The 25,391-nt window shown below is 35.2% G+C and overlaps 1 protein-coding gene across 1 annotated transcript in view; it reads right to left on the bottom strand.

Moving 5' to 3' along the window:
- LOC138704267 (uncharacterized) overlaps positions 1 to 25,391 on the bottom strand; it is a 132,873-nt gene that overhangs the window by 36,403 nt on the left and 71,079 nt on the right. Inside the window, exon 4 of the mRNA XM_069832138.1 lies at positions 1,341 to 1,539. Within this exon, the coding sequence (XP_069688239.1) occupies positions 1,341 to 1,539 (199 nt within the window). The remainder of the gene's footprint in view (positions 1 to 1,340; positions 1,540 to 25,391) is intronic.

The following is a 25,391-nucleotide window of genomic DNA, read 5'->3' as shown; positions in this document are numbered from 1 at the left end:
AAATGCGTACTAATTACACGCTCACCAAATGTGTTGCGCAATACTGTTTCTACATTATTGTGTATGTGAGGTGGAGCGCCGTCTTGCATGAAAACAATGTTTTCGATTTCATAGTTATGTAACGCCGGTATTTTAAAGTTTTGCATCGCTGCCCGGTTACCGGCACTGTTTTTATTTGACCATTTTAAATTTTTTCATAGAAGTACGATCCTATTATGAAATGTAACGTGAAACCACACCAGCACTAACCTTAATATCACGTAAAGGTAAAACCGTTGTAAAAATTATTCAAATCACTCTCCTACTGCCGTCTGCATTCTGAACAACAATTATTGTTTATATAAGCGTGACACAGTTACCATAGCAACGAAACACGCATACATAAAGAAAAACAACCTACTAAACAATATGATACCTATATGAAACCAAACTGCTGATATGTACGGAAGATACAGCTGTTTAAAAATGGATGAATGCAAAAGATATATAAGAATGTCTAACCGTTTCACAGTAAATACACGACCTTAAAAAGATAATGTACTATTAATTATCTTTTTAAGGTCCTTTTATTTACTCTGAAACGGTTAGACATTCTTGTATATCTTTTGCATTGATTATTCCTCAAACATCTCATTAACAGGATCCATTTTTCATTAAGGTGCATTCTTCTACATAATTCATGTGAATTGTAACTGTGACCACAATTTTATATTATAACTTTACTATTGTTTATTGGTTATAAAATATGTATTTTGATGCCAACTATAACCCTAATATACCTCAGGGTGAAATAGGGTTTATTAAATTGGATAAAAAGAATGGAAACTTACTTTTGGAGAACCTTATACTTTAGATATAATTCTGATATGAACAAGGACGAGTAGAAAGAGGAAAAGAAGTTATAGAAAGAGAGAAACGGGGAAATTAAAGAGAAGGAAGAGAAGACGATAGCATTTAAAAGATGATCGCGTTTAGTTTAGTGTATTATGAATAATTTCAAGGAGCTTTAGATTTGCATAATTAGTGTATTATGTTACATTTACAGGCCCAGGCCTGTGTAATTTACAAAAGAGAGACGAGAAGTAGAAGATGAGATTTCTATCACTACTCTGTGCAGTATTATTACATTAGTGATGTTCATTTGTGAAAGAAGAAGATAAAATGTGTACCACGGCTGTTTGCTATGTTAGAGATAATGATTTTTAAAGCAGTGGAACAGTGTACACAGTAATTAGTTACTTCTCATCCATGTACAATATATAAAAAACAAGTATGTCCATGAGAGATGAAGATGACGATTGTGGTAGAAATGAGATGATGGCTATGCAAGAGCAACTCACTCTCGAGGCGATCTATTCTCTCGCGCCGGTTCTCGGCCTCCTCTGCGAGCTTCGCCGATGTTTTGACGCCTTCTCCCGACTTCTGCGTCTTCTCCATGATGGCGCACGCGCGCATCACGAAGGCCGGCACCGTCTCCTGCTTCTCTTGCTTCGGGATGTCCACCAGAGTCCAGTACTGCGTCTCTAGGCGGATCACCTCCTGTGGATGCAACACCAACACCAGTGAACTCTTCTCTCTCCTAATGAATTTGTAACGACTGTAGATTTTTTATTATTTTTTTATTATTTTTTTTTTTACCTTGGGGATATGATTTAAGTGAATTTTAATGGCAGGTAGAGTAACTATCTCATGCCCCCATGTTTTAGATTGCTACCTATGCACTTCATTAGAACCAGGTACCCAGCTTCGAAGCCGTTAGCCCTGTGAACTTATAGTATATTTATTTTCCCCTATTATCATAATACAGGATTGTTATCTAAGAAATTAGCAAGTTCTTTGTGATAGTAGAAGAGAAAGTGGAGGAAGGGAAGTGGTCCGTGGCCCGTTTCTTTTAGGGCTCATCCCGACATTTGTCTTATTACCCAAGGGAAACCACAGAAAAACCATGAGCAGGATGAGGTGTCGTGCTGACGACATGCCAATTGGCTACATTGGGGTCATGAATATGTTGAGGAACTGCTGTAGAGCCTGGTTTATACATATTTATGGTTTGTGCGTAATCATGCACAGATCCTGGCAAAATTACATTTAATTACATACAAATTAATTCTGAATTGTTCGTAATTCACTTTTGTAAGTAGTATATTTTAATAGAATTTAAATTGTACCTATTTTTTTTCGCTTAGGTACACTGACTCGCAAAACTTTTGTCCGATATACTGTACAGCTTTTCTCGTTCTTATGTTGGTATTTGTACTCACTCTAGAACAATAGCATAGGCGGCAGGTAACAAAGCATCCCTCCTTACGACAGAAAGGTTGAACCAAGCTACTTAGTAAACTTAAGGGGTAGGGCCGTATTCATAGACATTCTTAGCGCGGGCTTCCAGTGGATGATCAGGGTACTAACTTTTTTCGTATTCATAAACCAGTGTTAGCAATATGATATGATATGAATCCTGTACAAGTAACCAGTCGATAGCCGGGGCTAGTTTAGCACGCTCGTAGCGTGGGTTAGCGAAATGTCTATGAATAGCACCCAATATGTTTACTTAGTGGTCTAGTGATATAGATAAATTTAATAAACACGGCATTTTGTAGCTCCACCTCACGCCACGGTTCTTTGTGTTATAGTGCGCCTATAGCTTATTTTTCTTTGGCTGTTGTCATGGTAATAACACTACGTTAATAAAATTACATTGATTAAAGGTGGCACTAACAATCAATAGATTAATATTCTAAGAAATCGGGTAAATAATTTTATTAAGACAAGTTTTTATGAGTAGGCCTATGTCTATAATTTAAAAATTGAATGTCAATTACATCCCGTAGGATATAGCAGTTTAATTTATATGTTGTACATATAAAAGAAAGGTTTGCATATTACTCTCATATAGTAATGGAACGAAAATGTCAATGTAACGAACTAAAAAATAAGCAAAGCCTACCAATATAGAAATAGCAAATGTCTGTGCTTTCAACACCAAACATGATATTGGAACCGTATCTGATACAACAAAGATGTGTAGATGGAGGAATTGTCCTGTTGAAAAAATATAATTCTATCAGGTTGCAACATGCGAGCGCTAGGTAGCATATTTTCCAGTATGTGGATATATTGCTGGGAAGTCAAATTCTCTTCAATTTTACACAGAGTTCCTCCTCATAGCCTCTAAATCGATCCCCAAACAGCGACAAAAATACGTCCACTGCGTTGTGTTGATGTTACATATTGTGGCTGGAACCCTGTGGACCCAATAGGACGAAATACCTGAATAGGCCTATGACTGATGTTTAAGAAAATCTTTTAATCTGAAAATATTACATTTTCCCATGGATATTCATAATATTCTTGCAAAACGCGATGTGCTCTATTCTATGTTTATGATCCAACATGGTATTTATACGTGCAGGGAAGATGAACAATTTTCCTGGAATATTATATCATACTCAAGAGAAATAAACAACATGTTTTAAACATTTAAGTGCAAAATAAACTCAATGTTTTATTTCTGTCGGTTGCATATACCGTTACTGCTCTGAAAGGTTGTCTTTGGTTCGATTAGCTGGGTATTTACCTGCAACTCAGTGTTCAAATACCTCCCTTCCCAGGACATGTGGCATGTGGAGTGGGGTATGTAGACATATTGCCAACATAATATCTCACAAAGTTCACTTCCACATTATGTCATAAGCCAAAAGTTTTGCAAGCCAGTGTACGTAATACAATGTACTTTCATTTTAACTTCAGATGATTTGTCTTACGACTAGGGAACGGATTTCTAGGAGCTAAAAAGTAGATATTTAGATTTTTATAAAAACCAATTATCAATAAATTTAGAAATGCAGTTATATTGTCAGACTCCAAAGCAGCTATTCTATCAATAGTCTCTAAACACACACCTTCATCTCAAACAGCAGAAATAACTAAAATGCTCTCTCAATTAATATCACTCAATAAAAGAATTGTATTTCAATGGATACCATCCCATTGTGGAATCCTGGGAATCGAGAATGCGGATGCTTTAGCAAAGAAGGGCAGCACTGCTACTTACAGACCTGTTACTAAATCTACGTATTACTCTGTGAAAAGATTTATTAAATCTACATACTTAGACTTCAACAAACAACATTTGATAACACAATCTCAAGGGAAAAAATGGAACTCGCTGCATCAAAATCCACAGTTAATTCCCGATTTAATACGCAAATCGTTTGTAGCTACATTTAGATTGGCAACAGGCCACGATTGTTTGGTCAGACACCTGCATAGAATTGGAATATATCAGTCCCCTAACTGCCCATTGTGCAACTCAAACCAAGAAATGGATTCAGAACACCTCAAAATCTGTGCTTCAGTGGCTGGCCATGATAATATCTTTGAAAAATAATGGAGTGCAAGAGGTCAAATTACTTTATTGTCAAACGCCTGGCATTAGAAAACAACAAGATAAAAATCCATTTAGGGCTTTTGGAAATTTATATAACATTAACAATTAATAATTTTAATCTTAGCAAATATTCCATTTTAGGTGGAAGTTATGTATCTACAAAGAACTGGTGCTGACAATAAGTGCTACTGAATTGAAGAGTATAATTCTATCAGTGAAATAGACTGATTGCTGATTGGCCAGTTTCATTTTACATAACGGGTGTGCATTGGCGTGAAAACTATTTGTAAGCTCTCGCCTAACCTGAACAACCTCCACCCCTTTTGTGCTAGATGGACCTTTCCAAAAGAACTTCGGATCCAAGAAATTACATAAAATCTGCTTTTCTCGCCTTCTAAGACCAATATGGAACAAAGTTTTCACATCAGTATTTATGAGAGAATTTTTTTCTTACATTGTAAATAGCAATTTTGTAGTTTTCTTTAGTTAATTTTTGCATTTTGAGTACGTTTTAATAAGGTATCTTGTGTATATGAAACGTAGAGATATCGTAGTAACTTACGTCTAGGATGCAGCAAACAAAATAGGTACGGAACTAGAAATTCATCCCATACTTATGACTTTGAATGCACTTTAATTTCTCACAATCCCCATAGTCAGCTGTATGATAGGGAAACCTACGAAAATCATTGAGTGACTTGGTGACCGGAATTCTACAGTATATGCACTATTGGGCGAAGAATCTACGTAAAGATTAATTTTTGGTCCTACAGAATTGATCTGTTATGGCAACAATTGTTACTCCATTGTATGCGCTCCTTGTATAATGGCAGTTGACTTAGTACATCGATGGCTGAGAACCAGACTGTTCTAAGTCCAATTTTTCATAAGAAAGAAATATGTGTTTCATTGTGTTCCAGTTATTGTCTGCATATATGGATCGAACAAAATTGTAAATATTCCTCTCCATAAGGTTGCTATGAAGCTATTCCAAATTGTTTCATGAAGCTTTGAATGTCAGGAGCTTAAAATAGCTCTTCTGAAAAAAGTAGTAGTAAAGTGGGCTTGGAACAGTCAGGTTCTGGGCCGTCGATAATGCCAACATATATATCGATCATGGAGTAAGGCCACAAAGGGAAAAAGACTATAGGAGAGGGATTCGATTCGGTGCTGTGGATTGAACTTCGGCGTAGCTCAGTGGTTAGAGCGCTTGGTACGTAGAACCAAGGACTCGGGTTCGATCGCCGGCGCCGGAGCGAATTTTTCTCCTCTAATAACAGTAGTTTACTTAATGATTTCATGGTATACTGTTCTAGCTGAGCTATAGGCTACATGAAAGAGTTTTTTCTTCAGTGGAAACGCAATTTGCGTGCTTTCTCTTTTAGTCAAACTGAGCCAATATCTCTTCCTTTATTCATTAAATAACCTATTGTTAAATCAGATGGCCGTTAGAAATATGGTACGATTTCTTCGTAAAATATGTATCATAAACGAAGATTCACTTTTCTAATGTGTGCTGAATTACGCTGAATTTAAGTCGTTTACTAACGTCCCTTCAGCCTTTGTTATCTGTTCATACTAGGGAACAGAAAATCTTCCCATGCTCGATGCAGTGGAAATGTATACACTATTTCCTGGGAGGTCGCGTTTGACCTGTAGGAGTAGAAGGCTGACAGCATTTATCTGAGCGAAACCTGTTTACTGCCGAACACTCTGTATATACAGGGACATCATTTTATTTTTACTTCAATTTTTATTGTACCTGAGTTTTTGAATGTACTTCACTCCAACCCCTTGTACTAATGAAGTTCAACCGTCCTCCACACAGATCCAAGACAGCATATACAGTCATAGTAGCCTTACGGTCACAGTAAACAGTACGTTCCAAAAATATGTTCGCATTTTCCAGTGACGAAAGAGCTATCAATATTGCATCATTTTCCATTTGCCTACGTCGCATCCCGGTTTCCCCAACCTACTTCTGTTCGCCCCTCTGTAAAGTCTAGTAGCTGGGCTGTCTTAGCTCTTTTCTGTGAACATTAATTCTGTTAGGAATTGGACGTCTACGTAATATTATACCCATACAATTCTTTACAATAACTTAAATAAAAGGGCCTCGTTAAGTAATTAACTGTCACGTGATTTCCTCCCTTTCTACGACGCTGCGACGTAACCACTTGGACGGACACTAGATAGCATGTCTGAGTAATTTTATCTTTTCGGATCGGGCAGAAGTGAAGATTGAATTTACAGTACGTAAGGTAATCTTTCATATAGTAGGTACAGAATTATGTCAACGTGAGTTACTAGTACGAAGGACAAAACTGATAATTGGGATTAGGTACAATAGTCTATAGTGCGATAATATGCACATTAGAACTGAAGCCTGTATCTAAATGAACGGCCACAATTTTCAAAAATGTGTTTAAATATCCATATTGTGATTATTTTTAACTTCATTCTCTATAGCGTACGCTAATGTGTTGTAGACAGTATAATATACACTGCATAATGAATACGTCCACATGGATAGCTCAGTTCGTCAGTAAAATAACTCATTGTTAATACTGTACTGTATTTAGATTAAACAAAAACCTAATGAAAATTATTGAACTCAAAATCGCGATATTTCCTCGTTTACGTAAATGGATGAACTACTTTTCTTCCTTCCTATACCTAGTAAAGTGATTTGTCTGTATATTACGCCAGTATCATCGAACTCCAGTCGTGGAAGGGAGTAGCAAACGGTGTTTCCGGTTCTTAATCGTTGATCCAAAGGTATAGCGAGGTTAATATTAAAAATTTTAGTAAAAATAAAATGATGTCTCTCTACTTGCCCTGCATATCCGAAGAACGGATTTGAACCGCATACCTGGACGACACAATATTTTTGAGTCACATAACCTCAGTTCAGTTTTGACTTTGAGTAACTTTATTAAAAGTAGAAGAGACTCTTATAGAAACATTTTAGTTTGTTACGTTGGCAGTAACACAACTTGCCGTCCCACTTATTAAATCCAGACTGCGGACTAGAGATTTAATACGGTAAATCATGTTACACAGGGGTGCCAAATTTTTATAATACTCTCAGTATATAAGATATATGATTTCTCTTTTCCATTTGATGTTATGATCACAATTATTAATAAAAAATGTTTGAGTACACTGTTATTGTCTGCTGAGAGTACAAAACAGCGGTTCGCAACCTTTTCCGGCGATGTACTGTACAACTATTTTTAATTTAGGTTATTAGCTATGACACTAACCATATTTATTATGGGAAACGTCATTTGTCAGAGTGATACTGCAATTCTCATTTATATGCTCCAATACCAATAATTGCTTTATTTAGTTAAGAACATCCCTCTTGGAATTTATTTAATAAAGTGCTGTATAAGATATGTGCATTAAATAAATTTAGTTCTACGTCTATTTGTTACATAATGGTAAATTGTTAAATATTAAAGAAATACATATAAACACTTAGTATCCCTGCTGATATTAGAATCTCAAATTGGAATAAATAAACACAGTTTCATTGTGAAAGTCGTGCTTGTTTAACAAAACACAGCTTCCTTATGCCAGGTTTCGATTGAGTTAATTCCAGTCTTAAATCATGTTCAACATTGAACTTATTCCTGTGCTTATTTTTAAAATAAATTAGAGAAGAAAACCCACATTTACAAAAGTTAGATAGTTTGAACAGCATAAAAAGTTTGAGGTTTTTCTGAATGAGAGAATATTAATCTACTCTTGGCAATCAAAAGTTTATTAAATCTATCCTCTTGATCACTCCTCAGACTTCCATCCCAAGAGAGCTCGTCTTTCTCAAACTTGTTAAGAATTCTGGCAAGCTGTCTCAATGAAAGAAATGTGTCACTAATCCAAAAATTCTGAAGTCATACATTATTGAAATCATTTCACTTAACTTTTTCGTTGCTTCAAACGTTGAAAACAGGTAGGCTATAAATTTTTATATTTTATGATAATTCGTATTTTTATTTCGCACTTCAAAGTATCACCCAGCAGTGGCCAACGGACCACCAATGGTACGCGTACCACAGGTTGAGAACCGATGGTCTAGTCTACCTGGTTGGTGAGTTGGTATAGCGCTGGCCTTCTATGCCCAAGGTTGCAGGTTCGATCCCGGGCCAGGTCGATGGCATTTAAGTGTGCTTAAATGCGACAGGCTCATGTCAGTCGATTTACTGGCATGTAAAAGAACTCCAGCGGGACAAAATTCCGGCACATCCGGCGACGCTGATATAACCTCTGCAGTTGCGAGCGTCGTTAAATAAAACATAACATTTTACCGATGGTCTAGAGTGTTATTTGTTGATTTTGCGACAATGAAATGCTGTGATGCATTGTTGGTGTACTGTTTATTTCAGTTTGCGTGGAACCTCATTCCAGTCTTGGGGCTCATTGTGAACACGTCTTTGTTGTTAAAATAGCCTATAATGAACTTAATATAGATAAGCATTGATTTTATTGTATTGAAATACATTAAGGGAAGGCAGAGGTGAAATTTTCGAACAAAACTGAAGAAAAAATGAAAATTTGGTTTTTTCAATTTTTATTATCTTTATTTTGATATTCCGATGTTGGTTTTTGATTTTGTGTCCTTAAAAGTATGAAATTAAAACCAAGATAACTGTATTACTATATTATTCCCATAATACTGTAATCTAATACTTATCATTATGTATATACCTTCTCTGAACATATAGATAAAAAGAAATATTGAAAATTTCTTACAATATGGTGCATGGAGCATTTTATATCAAACGATATAAAGTTTTATAAAATTATTAATATTTACAGAGCTATTGTACTTAGAAAGTTGAAACTTGGTATGTCCAATACTAATAACATACTTAGTATCCATGATCTATTTCAAACAAATCGGATAAATTTTGTGCATTTTGAAATATTCACCTCTGCTTCCCCTTAATGCAATGAAATGTAATATGTTTTAAAAAATGTATGACCTTGCAATAATTGTGAACTGTCCTCTTTGTAGGAGAGGGAATGGTTTAAACCTCACTCCAAGGAAAATATTGGAAATGACTCGTATGCAATACTTCTGTAGCAGCGCTGTGAACACTCCGAACGAGAAACTTCTGTGAATGGAATATCCCAAACGTAAGTAAGAAAGTAATGTAAATAATAAAATAAAATAACATGAAAAGTTACAATAAGGTAAGGAAGGAAAACGAATAACATCTCCGAGAACAGATAGGAAAATTCGAACAATCACTTTGGAAAACAGAAGACAACGAAGAAGGACAATCGAGAAGATTCTAGAGACAAATATAGACAAATAGACAAGCTACTTTATTGCTTGGACATAAGTACCTTTTGCATAGCAACGTCAATATAAATAAAATCATACAAAATTATTTGTCAGGTTAAAATACTCGTTAATGCTATACAAACTGTGTTCATACAATTTTCTTTTAATTAACGATTTGAATTAATCATAATTTAAATTTTTAGTTGAATTAGGTAAGATATTATAAAAGTTCAGAGACATATAATAAAAACTGTTTTGTGTAGTCTTGTATCTGCATAAATCAAGTCTTATATCATTACAACTTCTCGTATGGTGTTCGTGAAAATGCAAGTTCAAAGGGAAATTATCAATATTCACTTTGGTATATAACAAACACTGCAATACATATAGTGATGGAAGAGTAAGAATTATACAGGATTGAAACAAAGGTTTACAATGTTCTTTTGGTCCAACACCACAAATAATTCTCACCGCTTTCTTCTGTAATTTAAAAATATGAAAAGATGAACTATGGTTCCCCCATAATAAAACGCCATATTGAAGATGACTATGAATATATATGAAAAATATACTGTTAATTGAACTTTTGTGTCCACAGTTTTGGACAAATATAAACATAAATATTCCTTTAGATATCTTACCCGAAATCATATTGATGTGGTTATCCCAGCCCAAACCGCCTTAGATATAAATAGAGTAACAGGTTAGCAGTTTTCTGCCCGAAATCTAAAGAGAAGATTGAATGAATTTGCAATACAATATTGTCACCCTTTAAAGAAACCAAAATTGACAGAAGCCAAAATGTATAAAGATTAGACAAAGGAAGACTGGAATAAGGTATGCAAGCAAATGAACTTACTACTAGAATTGAAGCAGTGAGATCAATAACCATTCAAGCCCACTTCTGGTCATTCATTTTTTGCAAATTTGAAATTAAATTGTGGATATTTCTACAAGCGTTACAACTTTAAAAGTTGGTATACTACTTTGTCTTGATCTCTAAAACAATTAGAAATATTACGTTCAAAAAAATAATTATTAGGTAAGAAATTAAAAAAAGTTTTTTGCATTTTTCTCGAAACTTGTGTAAATGGACTTCAGTGGTCATTGATCTCACCGCTTCAATTACTACCAATTCAAACATTCTTCCAAACAAAAATAACTAGTTGTGAAGTCAAACAGAAATGGCTCAAAACCATTCCTAATAATTTTCATTATCAGTTAACTGATCTCGAGTAAACTAAATTCTGGCTCATATCATCGCGTCCTGCATACTTGATGCATTTTCCTGTGCAATTCACTTCATCTCAAGTACTGTCAAGCTTGGACGTAAACTGTACCTCAAAAAAATGTTAAAATATATCCCAAAACAGTATGATGGTGTCAAAACAAACGGCCCAATGAAGGGACATAACAAGATTTTTTTGATAATCTGGCTAAAATTAACTACAGTTACTGTATACCTAAAATCGAGAGAAAGAAGGGTCCTTGTTAAATGGGGATACAACATTGTGCTATAAAAGTAGAACAGCTTCTAATGGAACGATGGCAGTAACATGATAATGAAGAATTGGTGGGATGATGGCTGAGGAAATGAGATTGCGCCTCAATTTTACTGCGGCTTGTAGAGTTTAAACCGGTATCTTCAGCTAACGGCGCGCATAAAACTGTGTGCTGTGTAAAGAGACAAATAAAAGATCGCAATAACAGTTACTCTATACTGCAAAGTTCATCTAAATTACAAATATATTCCTTAAGTCTGCAAAGTGAATTTTTAGTCTTTGTATTAATAGTAGGTAATGAAATATGAATTTATTGAAATGTGTTCTTTTACTATGGACGCGTCGATTTATATTACAAGGATTTTAAGAAATCCAGTACAAATGGTTAAAATGCAACAAAACATTTTATAATTTATGTTGAAAGGGCGAATGTCCTGGACTTCTGGCCTTTTAAAAAGAAATTGCGATTAAGTACGACGGTCGCTAACCTGCTTGAACATAATATGTTTCATGTGTTACGATAACTCTTCTGGGCAGAATATCAATCATATTATCTCAAAATGTCTGTTAAGTCTAACAGATGTAGGTAGATTCAATAAAATAGAGCATTTCTTCCCTATTAGAGACAATAACTTCTTAGACTGTGTTGGTTTGATGGAGATTTGCCATTATCAAAAGATGCCTCCGAAAGCGTGACCGAATTTACACAATTCATCGACTCATTGTCCCGATAATTCAAAGAAGTGCCTCCCTTAAATTCACAGTTGTGGAAGTTAATCTAACAAATCCAATCATTTACAATTTCAAAAGATGGTTGCAGAAGTAATATGTAATATTTACTATTCAAAATTTTGTTTTTGTAAATGGTATACTTTGTCTTCTAGGCAATCCCTGTTTAGGGAAAGTGTTTGATGATGAGGATGATGATTTTTTTAGTAGGTTTTTTTACGACGCTTTATCAACATCTTTGGTTATTTAGCGTCTGAATGAGATGAAGGTGATAATGCCGGTGGAATGAGTCCGGGGTCCAGCACCGAAAGTTACCCAACATTTGCTCATATTGGGTTGAGGGAAAACCCCGGAAAAAACCTCAACCAGGTAACATTCCCCGACCGGGAATCGAAACCCGGGCCAACTGGTTTCGCGGCCAGACGCGCTGATCGTTACTCCACAGGTAGGATGATGATGATGATGATGATAATAATAATAATAATAATAATAATAATAAAAATAATGATAATAATATATTCTTCAAAAAAATCCTGTACAAGTTGAACGTTCAAGTGTTTAGCAACCGGATAAGAAAGTATACGTTGTAATTAGTAACTGGTTTCATTTTGTGAATGACCATCGTCACCCAATGACTGTTGTTGCAAGACAATTTATTAATCGGTTAACTCATCCTTCACCATGATTGTTATATGAGCACATAGCTCCCAAGTTTAGTAGCTTACTATGAAGAAAAAACTTTCGCTGAAGACAGAAAAAGTCAATGTCTTGAAAAGAAATTGTTCCATAAATTCAAGAAAATGAGACACATTTATGAAGATAATAATAAATAATAAATTATGTTTTATTTAACGACGCTCGCAACTGCCGAGGTTATATCAGCGTCGCCGGTATGCCGGAATATTGTTCCGCAGGAGTTCTTTTACATGCCGGTAAATCTAATTGTATAAGCTTGTCGCATTTAAGCACTCTTAAATGCCATCGACCTGGACTGGGCTCGAACCCGCAGCCTCGGGCACAGAAGCCCTGGACTCTACCCACTGCGCCACCCAGATCGACCATTTATGAAGATAAGATAGATTAACATTCAGAGGTCTTTAAAACAAAGGACATCACACCTAAATTGTAATATGTTTTCTTTGCACGAATTCACTAAATTCTATGTATGTTGATAATTTTCTTAAAGAACATAAGATGTTATTCTACAGGGACATCATTTTATTTTTACTTCAATTTTTATTGTACCTGAGTTTTGGAATGTATTTCACTCCCACCCCTTCTACTAATGAAGTTCCAACTGTCCTCCACACAGAACCAAGGCCGCATATAGTAAGCAGTATACCGAGTTAGTATAGTACGTTCCAGAAATATGTTCGCGTTTTCCAGTGACGAAAGACCTTTCAATATTGAATCATATTTTCGCACAGGTACTGTCCGTTTGCCTTCGTCGCATCCCGATTTCCCCCACCTGCTTCTGCTCGCCCCTCTGTTAGAGCTGGGCTGTCTTAGCTCTTTTCTGAAAACATTAATTTCTGTTAGGATTTGGACGTTTACGTAATATCATACAACTGTTTAAAATAACTTAAATAAAAGGGCCTCATTAAGTAATTAACTGTCACGTGATTTCCCCCCTTTCTACCATCCTGCGGCATAACCACTTGGACGGACAGTAGATAGCATGTCTGAGTAATTTTATCTGTGCGGGTAGGGCAGAAGTGAAGATTGAATTTACAGTACGTAAGGTACTCTTTTATAGAGTAGGTACAGAATTATTTCACATGAGTTACTAGTACGAAGGATGAAACTGGTAATTGGAAATAGATGCAATAGTCTATAGTGCGATAATATGCACAAAAGAACTGAAGCCTGTATGGAAATGAACGGCCACCATTTTCAAAAATGTGTTTAAATATTCATATTATGATTATTTTTCAATTTAACTTCTTTCTCTATATTGTACGCTAATGTGCTGTAGACAGTATAATAATATACACTGCATAATGAATACATTCGCATGGATAACTCTGTTAATGAGTAAAAACACTTATTCTTAATACTGTAATGTATTTCGATTGAACAAAAACCTAATGAAAATTATCGAACTCAAAATCGCGAAAATTCCTAGTTTACGTAAATGGATGAACTACTTTTCTACCCTACTATACCTAGTAAAGTGATTTGTTTGTGTTTTACTCCAGTATCATCGCACTAAAGTCGTGGAAGGAAGTAGCAATCTGTGTTTCCGGTTCTCTAAAGGTATAGCCCGGTTAATATTAAAAGTGTTAGTAAAAATAAAATGATGTCCCTGTACAGATTTACATTAATAAATGTTTGTGTGTTCATTATGCTGCACGCATTGTATTCCTCATCTGACATAATTATGAACATTAAATCCAGACGTTTGAGATGGGCAGGGCATGTAGCACGTATGGGCGAATCCAGAAATGCATATAGAGTGTTAATTGGAATACCGGAGGGAAAAAGACCTTTGGGGAGGCCGAGACGTAGATGGGAGGATAACATTAAAATGGATTTGAGGGAGGTGGGATGTGATGATAGAGAGTGGATTAATCTTGCACGGGATAGGGACCGATGGCGGGCTTATGTGAGGGCGGCAATGAACTTGCGGGTTCCTTAAAAACCATTTGTAAGTAAGTAAGTTCATTATGTAACACGTTCTTCATCTTTTATCATATATTTCTCAGTAAATATGATATTATATAAAATTTTAAGAACAGATATGTTTTTTTGAAAACTTATTACTCGTATTTGTTAAAAGGACGGAAGTCCCAAATTGAGCTAAGGTCCTATTCATTATCGTAATTAATGAAACAGTTAAGAAACACTTTAATAAAAGCATATGATTCTAAAACTAATTTTTAAGACTGAAAAGAAAGTTCCAATTTTCATATGGTTGCCGGAAAACAATTTTTTGTCTCTCATATAAAATTTTCATTTTTGGACTTCTGCCCTTATGACAAATAGCAATTCAATTATGCTGTATATTTTTATTGAACATCTCTCTGAATGGTCTCTGAACTTCAAGAAAGGGGTGTTGAGTAATTGGGTTATGATAAAATTTTAATCGAGGAATTAAATTTAAAACCAGTAGCTCTAATATTGAAACGAAGACTCATAAATCGTTGAATATGAAATTCTAATTTTTCATTGTATCATACTTGAAAACTCCTGAATCAATTCGTTTCTAGAATGTCATATCGTCTTTTTTTTTTTCAAATTACTCTACGGAAGTGGCGGACGGAAGCCTTTTCTGCACAGAGATGTCTAATTATTGATATTTTATCTACACTGAACCTCCAGGAGGAAGGAGCGAGATGCTTCGAGAGAGACCTAATAGGTTCCAGTCACATATATACACACAGTAGATCAGCTGTTCTCAACCTATGGTACGTGCACCATTGGTGGCATGTTGGCCACTGCTGTGTAATATACGATTTTATTAATTCATGAGTCAATTTTAAGTTCATAATAATAATCGTCATCGTAAAAGATTATGTTGCTCTTTTATTACTAATTCTTTTTAAATGGCTTTCAGTTTAGTCGTGTCTTGTGATTTTTTCAAATAAAATATACTATTATTTCTAGATTTGTTGTTTCTTCTTCTTTTTCTTCGATACAGGGATGGGTCAAGTCCCTTTCCGAGATAATGAAATTCTTGACTCCATCTTGTAAATGGGCGACCGGGATTGATAGTTGAGGGCTTGCCACGGGAAACGTTCATGAGACGTTCCCCGCAAATGAGAAAACCGCTGTTCTTGATAATGTTAAATTTAATTCAATTTCCTTACTTTAAGGTGTTCTCTTATGTGAGCACTTCTCAACCTCTCTCTTAAAGTCATGCCCATGCTATATCGAAGGAATTACAATATTGTTTCTTATTTCAAACATTATTTTATAAGCGTTAACTTTTCCGGTACAAATTGTAGCTCCAATAACTCCTACGTAAAGTGACATAAGTCCAGTCATGGTTTTATGAAACTTTCAGTATACAGTGCAACTCCACAAATAGACGCTCACTCTCGTATACTTCACGATACAAGGCAAGTCAACGCATCCTGTCCCGTGCTGCACAGGGCTAACCGGTTGGACCAGTGCAGTAGTGTGCAGATACTGGTACACGTTGGCAGCAAGGCAGGGAACAAAAAATGTGTGCTTATGTTGAAGCAGAAGTTACAAATATTGGAACGGTTTAAAAGGTGAATCAGTCAGAGCCATCGCTCAAGAATGTGACATTTCGGTCTGAACAGATCATAGGATAAAACAAAATTCATCTAAATATGAGGTATTCTGTAGTGAGTATAAGAAACTTTGTTATTTTCAGTTGATTTTAGGATGAAAACACAGCTTATTTTGTGTAATTTCCTATATTTAATCAATAAGGATGATTTATGTTCTCTGTTGAAGGGTATACGCCATTTTAAAGTAATTTAATACACAAACACAACTATTACAAGAAATGCTCAATAAGTTTTTGTAGCTTTATTCTCTTCAGCTCTAATCAACAGTAACAATAATCCAGGTCTCCAGGCAACGATAGTCAAGTAAAGATGCGAAAACAAATGAATGTGGTGTATAAACAATTGAATGCTCTTTCATATTTAAGTAAGTTATAAAATATAGGGTACAATTTAAAATTTGGAAGGGGAGTGGCTGGGGGTGGGAGATGAAATCTAAAATGCAATTAAGCTTCCCATCAATATCTAAATTTACATGTTTTTTGTTTAAATTGAATTCCATTTAATTAACTAGTTGTTTAGAGTGGGAAGTTTTGAAATGAAAGCCCTGTATGTAGATATATTTAGAGAGTTTTTCCTCCAGAAGTTTGTTTTATGTTTCAGATGTATCACGTATGTATTATACTTAATCACGGATTTGTTTTGTTATATATTTTGCATATACTACAATATATTGTTTAAAATTATGTACGTTAATTATTTATGTTTCGGTCCGCTCGCCATAAAAAACATTGTACAGCCCTTATGTTTATCAATGTCCGCAGTACTCCGTAGAAAGACAGAGTTCGTACCTCGTCTCGCACACGGACCATTGCTGTGTCTATTTGTGGAGTTGCACTGTACATAGGACCAATTATTGGACTGGAGCTCCAACCGAGGCAGATTCTGTTGTGGACACAAAGGTTGTGCGGCAAACACTTGAGCGCCCTTCAAATTTTTTGTCTCACTATTCTTCTCTTTCCTATACATCTTATTATCTTGTCTGTTCGTTAAAATTGACATTAAATAGCTATTTTATTTTCTGTGTTGTAATATATTGAAAATGCTTTAAAATTTGTCTAATTTTATATTTATGTCATTACTGTAGCATTATGTTTCATTACGAAGTGAGCTTCAGTTATTTCTTGTTACGAAGGACTGATAATCATTAAAGCTTTCCTCACAGTGGACCAGACTACAAGGGACTCGTGAATCTTGCTCCCACGTTTTAATGGATCATTCCACAGGATCCAGCTCCAGTATCGATCACGTGACTTATAAAGCAACACAAATCGAGATCTCTGTGCGTCCTAGCATCAGATTTCAGAGATGGCTTATGGACCAGCCTCTGAAGGGAAAGGGGTCACTTTTCCTCGGGTGTGTATACACGGGAAAGCTCTCGGGAACATAAGCTTCTGTGGTCCGTAATAAGGCTTTTAGCAAGAGAGCAGGTCTGGTGTCACCAGTTCATTGGCAGTGGTTTGTAAATTGTGGAGCTTGTTTTTGCGGGGGAGAAACTAGTCGGTTTAACCTTGAACAATAATCATACTGTTCAGATATTAATAATACCAGCATAACTGAGCAAACATAGAATAAGAATGAGATGGGGAACGATGTGGCGAAGATATCTACAATCATTCCCCATGGTTGAACTCCGATCCTGTATTCATTAACTGGCTGTCTTTCGGATTTAACTGGACGGCACATAGTGTGCAAAAACACAAATCTACCAGGACAAAATTAATAACTTACCTGCATTCTAACGGATTGTTATGAAACTTTGTACAGACCTTATAGGTAACATATTTTTTGTGTACAAAGGTTCATAGGTGCCAAATCTAGGGAATCGTGTAGGACTATTTTCAAAAAACTACAAATAATGCCCATGGCTTGTCAGTATATCTTTTCATTAATAATCTTCCTCGTATGTAATCATGAAAACTTTGTAACTAATTCAACAGTTCATAGCATAAATACACGTCAAAAATGACTTTCATACTCCATCGGCAAGTCTATCGTGCTATCAAAAGGAGTGCGTTATATGGCAGTAAAATTTTTTAATAGCCTCCCTATCGATATAAATAATGAAACTCAAAACATAAAATTATTTAGGGCCAAATTAAAGAAGTACCCAATTTCTCACGCCTTCTATTCTGTAGGTGAATTCATGACATTCAATAACACTTCATGAAATTGATACTAAAACTTTGTGTTGTACTAGTAGACTATATTGTAAATCTCTTCTGTATATATTTCATCTAGACTGTGACTATAAATTAAGAATTTATAATAGTATTACGTTTTTTTTACTTGTTCCATATTCTAGCTGTAGGGGAGAGTCGGGCAGTATCGGACATCGGGTAGTATCGGACAGTGCGTTTCTTTCATCTACCACCATATGGTAGTACCTGAATGACATCGTTACGCGTCTCTATGCGACATCACAGAAACGTAACCATGTCAATCAGGTACTATCATCGTGTGGTAGATGAAAGAAACTCACTGTCCGATATTACCCGATGTCCGATACTGCCCGACTCTCCCCTAAGCAATATATGAATACCATGGAATGTTAATAAATACAATACAATACAATACATAACAATCCGCTAGAATGCAGAGAGTTTATTAATTTTTGTCCAACTACAAGATTTACGTTCTGATATACAGTTATATAAAAATCTGTCCAATGTAATTTTTAACCTTACGTTCGATGTCATGTGAATAATTTTGCAGGCCTAAAATACTCACACAGTTATTAAAAAATGTCTTATTCCCTAACTTGTTCTGCTGTTAGCCCAAATATTGTCACGCAGAAGGGAGAGGCAGAAAGCACACCTGTCAGCAGCCACGGACGCACGTTAGTGCTATTTTTTATCCGCGGATAAGAGACGCTAACCCGAGGGTGCACTCTACTAATGACCGCTGCTCTAAATGATGCTGTATAAATGGTACAGGGACATAATTTTATTTTACTTCAATTTTTATTGTACCTGAGTTTTTGAATGTACTTCACTCCCACCCCTTCTACTAATGAAGTTCCAACTCCACACAGAACCAAGACCGCAGATAGTAAGCAGTACTGAGTTACTGAGTATAGTACGTTCCAGAAATATGTTCGCGTTTTCCAGTGACGAAAGAGCTTTCAATATTGAATCATATTTTCGCACAGGTACTGTCCGTTTGCCTACGTCGCATCCCGATTTCTCCCACCTGCTTCTGCTCGCCCCTCTGTAATAGCTGGGCTGTCTTAGCTCTTTTCTGAAAACATTAATTTCTCTTAGGAATTGGGCGTTACACGTAATATTATACAGCTGTTTAATTTAACTTAAATAAAAGGGCCTCGTTAAGTAATTAACTGTCACGTGATTTCCTCCCTTTCTACAATCCTGCGGCATAACCACTTGGACGGACAGTAGATAGCATGTCTGAGTAATTTTATATTTTCGGGTCGGGCAGAAGTGAAGATTGAATTTACAGTACGTAGAGTAGGCACAGAATTATTTCAACATGAGTTACTAGTACGAAGGACGAAACTGGCAATTGGAATTAGATGCAATAGTCTATAGTGCGATAATATGCACAAAAGAACTGAAGCCTGTATCGAAATGAACGGGCACCATTTTGAAAAATGTGTTTAAATATTCATATTATGATTATTTTTCAATTTAACTTCTTTCTCTATATTGCACGCTAATGTGCTGTAGACAGTATAATATACACTGCATAATGAATACGTTCGCATGGATAACTCACTTCGTGAGTAAAAACACTTATTCTTAATACAGTACTGTACTTTGATTAAAGAAAAACCTAATGAAAATTATCAAACTCAAAATCGCGATATTTCCTAGTTTACGTAAATGGATGAACTACTTTTCTTCCTTCCTACACCTAGTAGAGTGATTTGTGTTTTACGCCAGTATCATCGAACTCCAGTCTTGGAGGGGGGAGCAAGCGGTGTTTCCGGTTCTCTAAAGGTATAGACAGGTTAATATTAAAAATGTTAGTAAAAATAAAATGATGCCCCTTTAGAAGAATTGTTGTAACCGGCTATACTAAAACTCACATTATATTTGAAGAACTTTTAGCATTTCACTCCAATCATACTGACTTAAAATATCACTGACTACATTGTTACTCCTTCCTTTAGACATGCATCCTGATAGTGCTGTATTTTCAAAATTGTCTCATAATAATATCTTTCTATTATCTAACATTATTTGAAATATATTAACATTCTACGTATTTTAGCTTAATTCTGCTACATAGTTTGTATTTCAGTGCTTAAATAATAGTTCATAGTATTTTGTTGTTTAATTCGCAAATAACTCTTGTATACATGCAACTCTCATCTAAATCAAATTGTTGAATTCTTTGTAAGTTCATACATATGTATGTATGTATACTTTTTGCTGGCTGAGTGGAAGAGAAGGCCTTACGGCCTTAACTCTGCCAGCTAAAATAAATCATTATTATCATTATCATTATATATTTTTTCTTCAATTGTAATATTTAAACCGTACTATAAGAAGAAAAAATACTTTAAAAACTTGAAATTGAAGTTAAATTAGTAAGAACGTACCTATCTGAACAGATTCCATGTCTCACAACACAATAAATCACTAATAATTGACTCTTTGTCACCCTCATAGTAAGCCTTTCTGTCTACGACTGAACAGGAGCAAGAAATGTAAGAGAAAACTCATTGTTTGTACCCTTATGAAACAGTTTGCTGCTAATAAAACAGTAAAAGCTATCCCACAACATTCTCCAAATCTCAAAGAACATGAATTTATATTCACCTACGCCTAACTAAACAAGTCGAAATTTGATTTTTTTTTTCCCATCTTAACTGGGATAATTGCACACTGTGCGGCAGGTAGAAACTGAGGTATGGAAAGCTAAAAGCTTCAAATGTTTATGAAAGTTGATACGAAAACGCAGATCTTTCATTAATATTAATCGAGAGGCTTGTGAAATGTTTTCACTCAGATCGTTAGAGACATATTTCTTAATAATGTGCGTAAGAGTATGTTTTTTTTTTTTTTTTTTTTTTTTTTTTTTTGTTATTGATGTCAGTAAAGTTGTTAACGACAAATGGAGTTTTTTTCGTTATAAAAGTAATACAGGGACATTAATTTATTTTTTTTACTTCAACTTTTTGTGTACCTAAGTTTTTGAATGTACTTCTCTCCCAATCTTCTACTAATGAAGTTCCAGCTGTCCTACACACAGAACAAAGGACGCATATGGTCAACAGTACTGAGTTAGTGAGTATAGTACATTCCAGAAATATATTCACGTTTTCCAGTGACGAAAGAGCTTCCAATATTGAATCATATTTTCGCACAGGTACTGTCGTCCGTTTGCCTACGTCACATCCCGGTTTCCCCCACCCGCTTCTGCTCGCCCCTCTGTAAAGGCTAGTAGCTGGACTGTCTTAGCTCTTTTCTTAAAACATTAATTTGTTGGGAACTGGACGTCTACGTAATATCATAAAACTGTTTAAAATAATTTAAATAAAAAGGCCTCGTTAAGTAATTAACTGTCACGTGATTGCCTCCCTTTCTACGACCCTGCGACAAAACCGCTTGGACGGACAGTAGATAGCATGTCTGAATAATTTTATCTTTTCGGATCGGCAGAAGTGAAGACTGAATTTACAGTACGTAAGGTACTCTTTTACAGAGTAGATACAGAATTATTTCAACATGAGTTACTCGTACGAAGGACGAAACTGGTAATTGGAATTAGATGCAGTAGTCTATAGTGCGATAATATGCACAAAAGAACTGAAGCCCGTATCGAAATGAACGGCCACCATTTTCAAAAATGTGTTTAAATATCCATATTATGATTATTTTCCAATTTAACTTCATTCTCTATTTTGTACGCTAATGTGCTCTAGACTGTATAATATACACTACATAATGAATATGTTCGCATGGATAACTCAGTTGTTAATACTGTACTGTATTTTGATTAAACAAAAACCTAATGAAAATTATCAAACTCAAAATCGCGATATATCCTAGTTTACGTAAATGGATGAACTACTTTTCTTCTTTCCTGTGCCTAGTAAAATGATTTGTTTGTATTTTACGCCAGTATCATCGAACTCAAGTCGTGAAAGTGGGTAGCAAACGGTGTTTCCGGTTCTTAATCGTTGATCCAAAAGTATAGCCAGGTTAATATTACAAATGCTGTATAATATTACGTAGACGTCCAATTCCTAACAGAAATTAATGTTTTCAGAAAAGAGCTAAGATAGTCCAGCTCCTAGCCTTTACAGAAAGGCGAGCAGAAGCGGGTGGGGGAAACCAGGATGTGACGTACGCAAACGGACGACAGTATCTGTGCGAAAATATGATTCAATACTGAAAGCTCTTTCGTCACTGGAAAACGCGAATATATTTCTGGAACGTACTGTACTTACTCAGTACTGAGCTTAATATGACCGCATACGCGGCCTTGGTTCTGTGCGGAGAACAGTTGAAAGTTTACTAGTAGAGGGGCTGGGAGTGAAGTACATTAAAAACCCAGGTACAATAAAAATTGAAGTAAAAAATAAAATGATGTCCCTGTAGAAAGTAGAATGTGCCTTCCATCCTACCGAAAGCGTACTGCTCCGTCTCAGAGGGATATTATCTGTGATTCAGTCACTAGGCCTATACCACAAAGCCACGCAGTTTTGTGTGAATACTATTAACGTTCAACAGACTGCGGACTGGAAGGTCCAGGGTTTGATCTGTGGTGTGATGGGATTTTCTCGTTGCTAAACTTTCAGAACGGCCTCAAGGTTTACTCAGCCTTCTTTCAAATTGAGAGCCGAGTCTTTCCTGGAGGTAAAAGGCGGTCGGGACATGGTGTCGATCACACCACCCCATTCTAATACCGAGGTCAAGAAAGCATGGTATGACTTTTTGATTTTACGGTAACGTCTACATTCTCAAGTTAACGCTTATATTATGTTTAATTTTCATTGTGAATTGGCCTTAATATTTAATTCATCATTGTTGTCATAGCAACGACTTTCTTCATAGACATATCAATCTACTCATCATTACAAATGCGATATTATTTATTTTTTGTTTTATAATGCTTTCGTACAAAAATAATGTATGAAAAACATTTATAATGTTTTAAAATTGAATGGCTGCCTAAAATAACGTTGTAAGTCCGTTTTTGGCCAAACTGCGTTTTCGGTTGAAAAATGTTGTATCGCACATCTTGCATCATGTGCTGGCATCGTCTTGCTGATATTCACACTACTTCCAGAGCTGTAGTATTTTGATTGTGTTGCTGAACTGAATAACGTTGTAATGCAAATAAAATGGCGGAGAGTCATACTTATAACGTGTCAAATGGTCTCATAAAAAACGTAAATAGAAAAAGAAAACTTCGAGAGCTGTAGTATTTTGATTGTGTTGCTGAGCTGAATAACGTTGTAACGCAAATAAAATGGCGGACAGTCATATTTATAACGTGTCGCATGGTCTCATAAAAAACTTAAATAGAAAAAGAAAACTTCGAGAGCTGTAGTATTTTGATTGTGTTGCTGAGCTGAATAACGTTGTAACGCAAATAAAATGGCGGACAGTCATATTTATAACGTGTCGCATGGTCTCATAAAAAACTTAAATAGAAAAAGAAAACTTCGAGAGCTGTAGTATTTTGATTGTGTTGCTGAGCTGAATAACGTTGTAACGCAAATAAAATGGCGGACAGTCATATTTATAACGTGTCGCATGGTCTCATAAAAAACTTAAATAGAAAAAGAAAACTTCGAGAGCTGTAGTATTTTTATTGTGTTGCTGAGCTGAATAACGTTGTAACGCAAATAAAATGGCGAATAGTGATACTTATAACGTGTCACATGGTCTCATAAAAAACGTAAATAGAAAGAGAAAACGTAAGATTAATATCATGCAATGGAAGGACAATGTACGTAAGACACTAAGGGATCAGGGGAAACAATATACTTCGAAGAAAAGTGACATTAAACGACCTGAACTGCTGATCAGAATAATGTTGCAATTCAATGTAGGCTTATAGAGTCCTAAAGGAGAATACTTAAAGGTAATAAGGTCATGGTTACTCTGAATTTAGCCATGGCCTAATAAGAGAATAAAGAAAAAAAAAGGATTCTTGTCTATGTAATATCCATATTGCATGCCTGAACATATCATCTGAGTTGTGTAATTTGTTTCAAGTTCTTATGATATAAATTTGTCTATTATTATTATTTAATGTACTCAAATGTGACAACCATAAAGAATCTGCCAGGAAATATGGACAGTATTTAAGTTTCTGTCCTTTACAACGTTGTTCTCTGGACTGACATACAACGTTTTTCTACTGTAAATGTTCAAAAAGTTATGTTATTTGGAAGATGAAGACAATACATATACGATCGTATGTAATCGGTGTGAATACTTACTGAAGTATTAATACAGACCTCACACTGTCATATTTTATAATATTTAACAATGTTAGTATGGAATAAACATATTTTTAATTTCCTGACAAAATGTAAAAACTGACTTACAACGTTGTTATAATAATAATAATAATAATAATAATAATAATAATAATAATAATAATAATAATAATAATAATTTATTTAATCTGGCAGGATTAAGGCCATAAGGCCTTCTCTTCCATCCTACCAGGTAGCACATATAAATACAAAAAAGAAATACAAACACTGATGAAAATGATACAAATTAAGTTAAAGCCCTATAGAGGGTCAACAGGGTCAAAAGTACATTATAGAGCTCTCATCGAGCTAATACAAGAAAAAAAAGAAAACAGAGATAGCAATGATGATATTGATAACTGACAATAATAATAATAATAATAATAATAATAATAATAACAATAATAGCAATAATAATAATAGCAATAATAATAATAATAAATACATTACGTATTAATTTTCAATTTTACAACAGCATAGTTACAATATTTACTATATGTCATGGGTTAAGGTGAAGTTGCGCAACCTGACATGTGTTCAATAAGCAATTCCACGAACTAGAATGTGATTTTTTAATTTAAATTTGAATTTTGATATTGTCCGACAGTCTCTGACGTGGCCAGGGAGAGAATTCCAGAGGCGTGGAATAGATATGCTGAAAGATGATGAGTAGAAGGATGTTCTGTGCAGAGGAATAGAGAGAAGGTACATGTTCCGGGTTCGAGGTAGTGAAAGGTAAACAAAACGAGATGCTAGG

This window comes from Periplaneta americana, chromosome 8 (assembly GCF_040183065.1).
Source record: "Periplaneta americana isolate PAMFEO1 chromosome 8, P.americana_PAMFEO1_priV1, whole genome shotgun sequence".
NCBI lineage: Eukaryota > Metazoa > Arthropoda > Insecta > Blattodea > Blattidae > Periplaneta > Periplaneta americana.
This window is presented reverse-complemented; position numbering and strand designations above follow the sequence as displayed.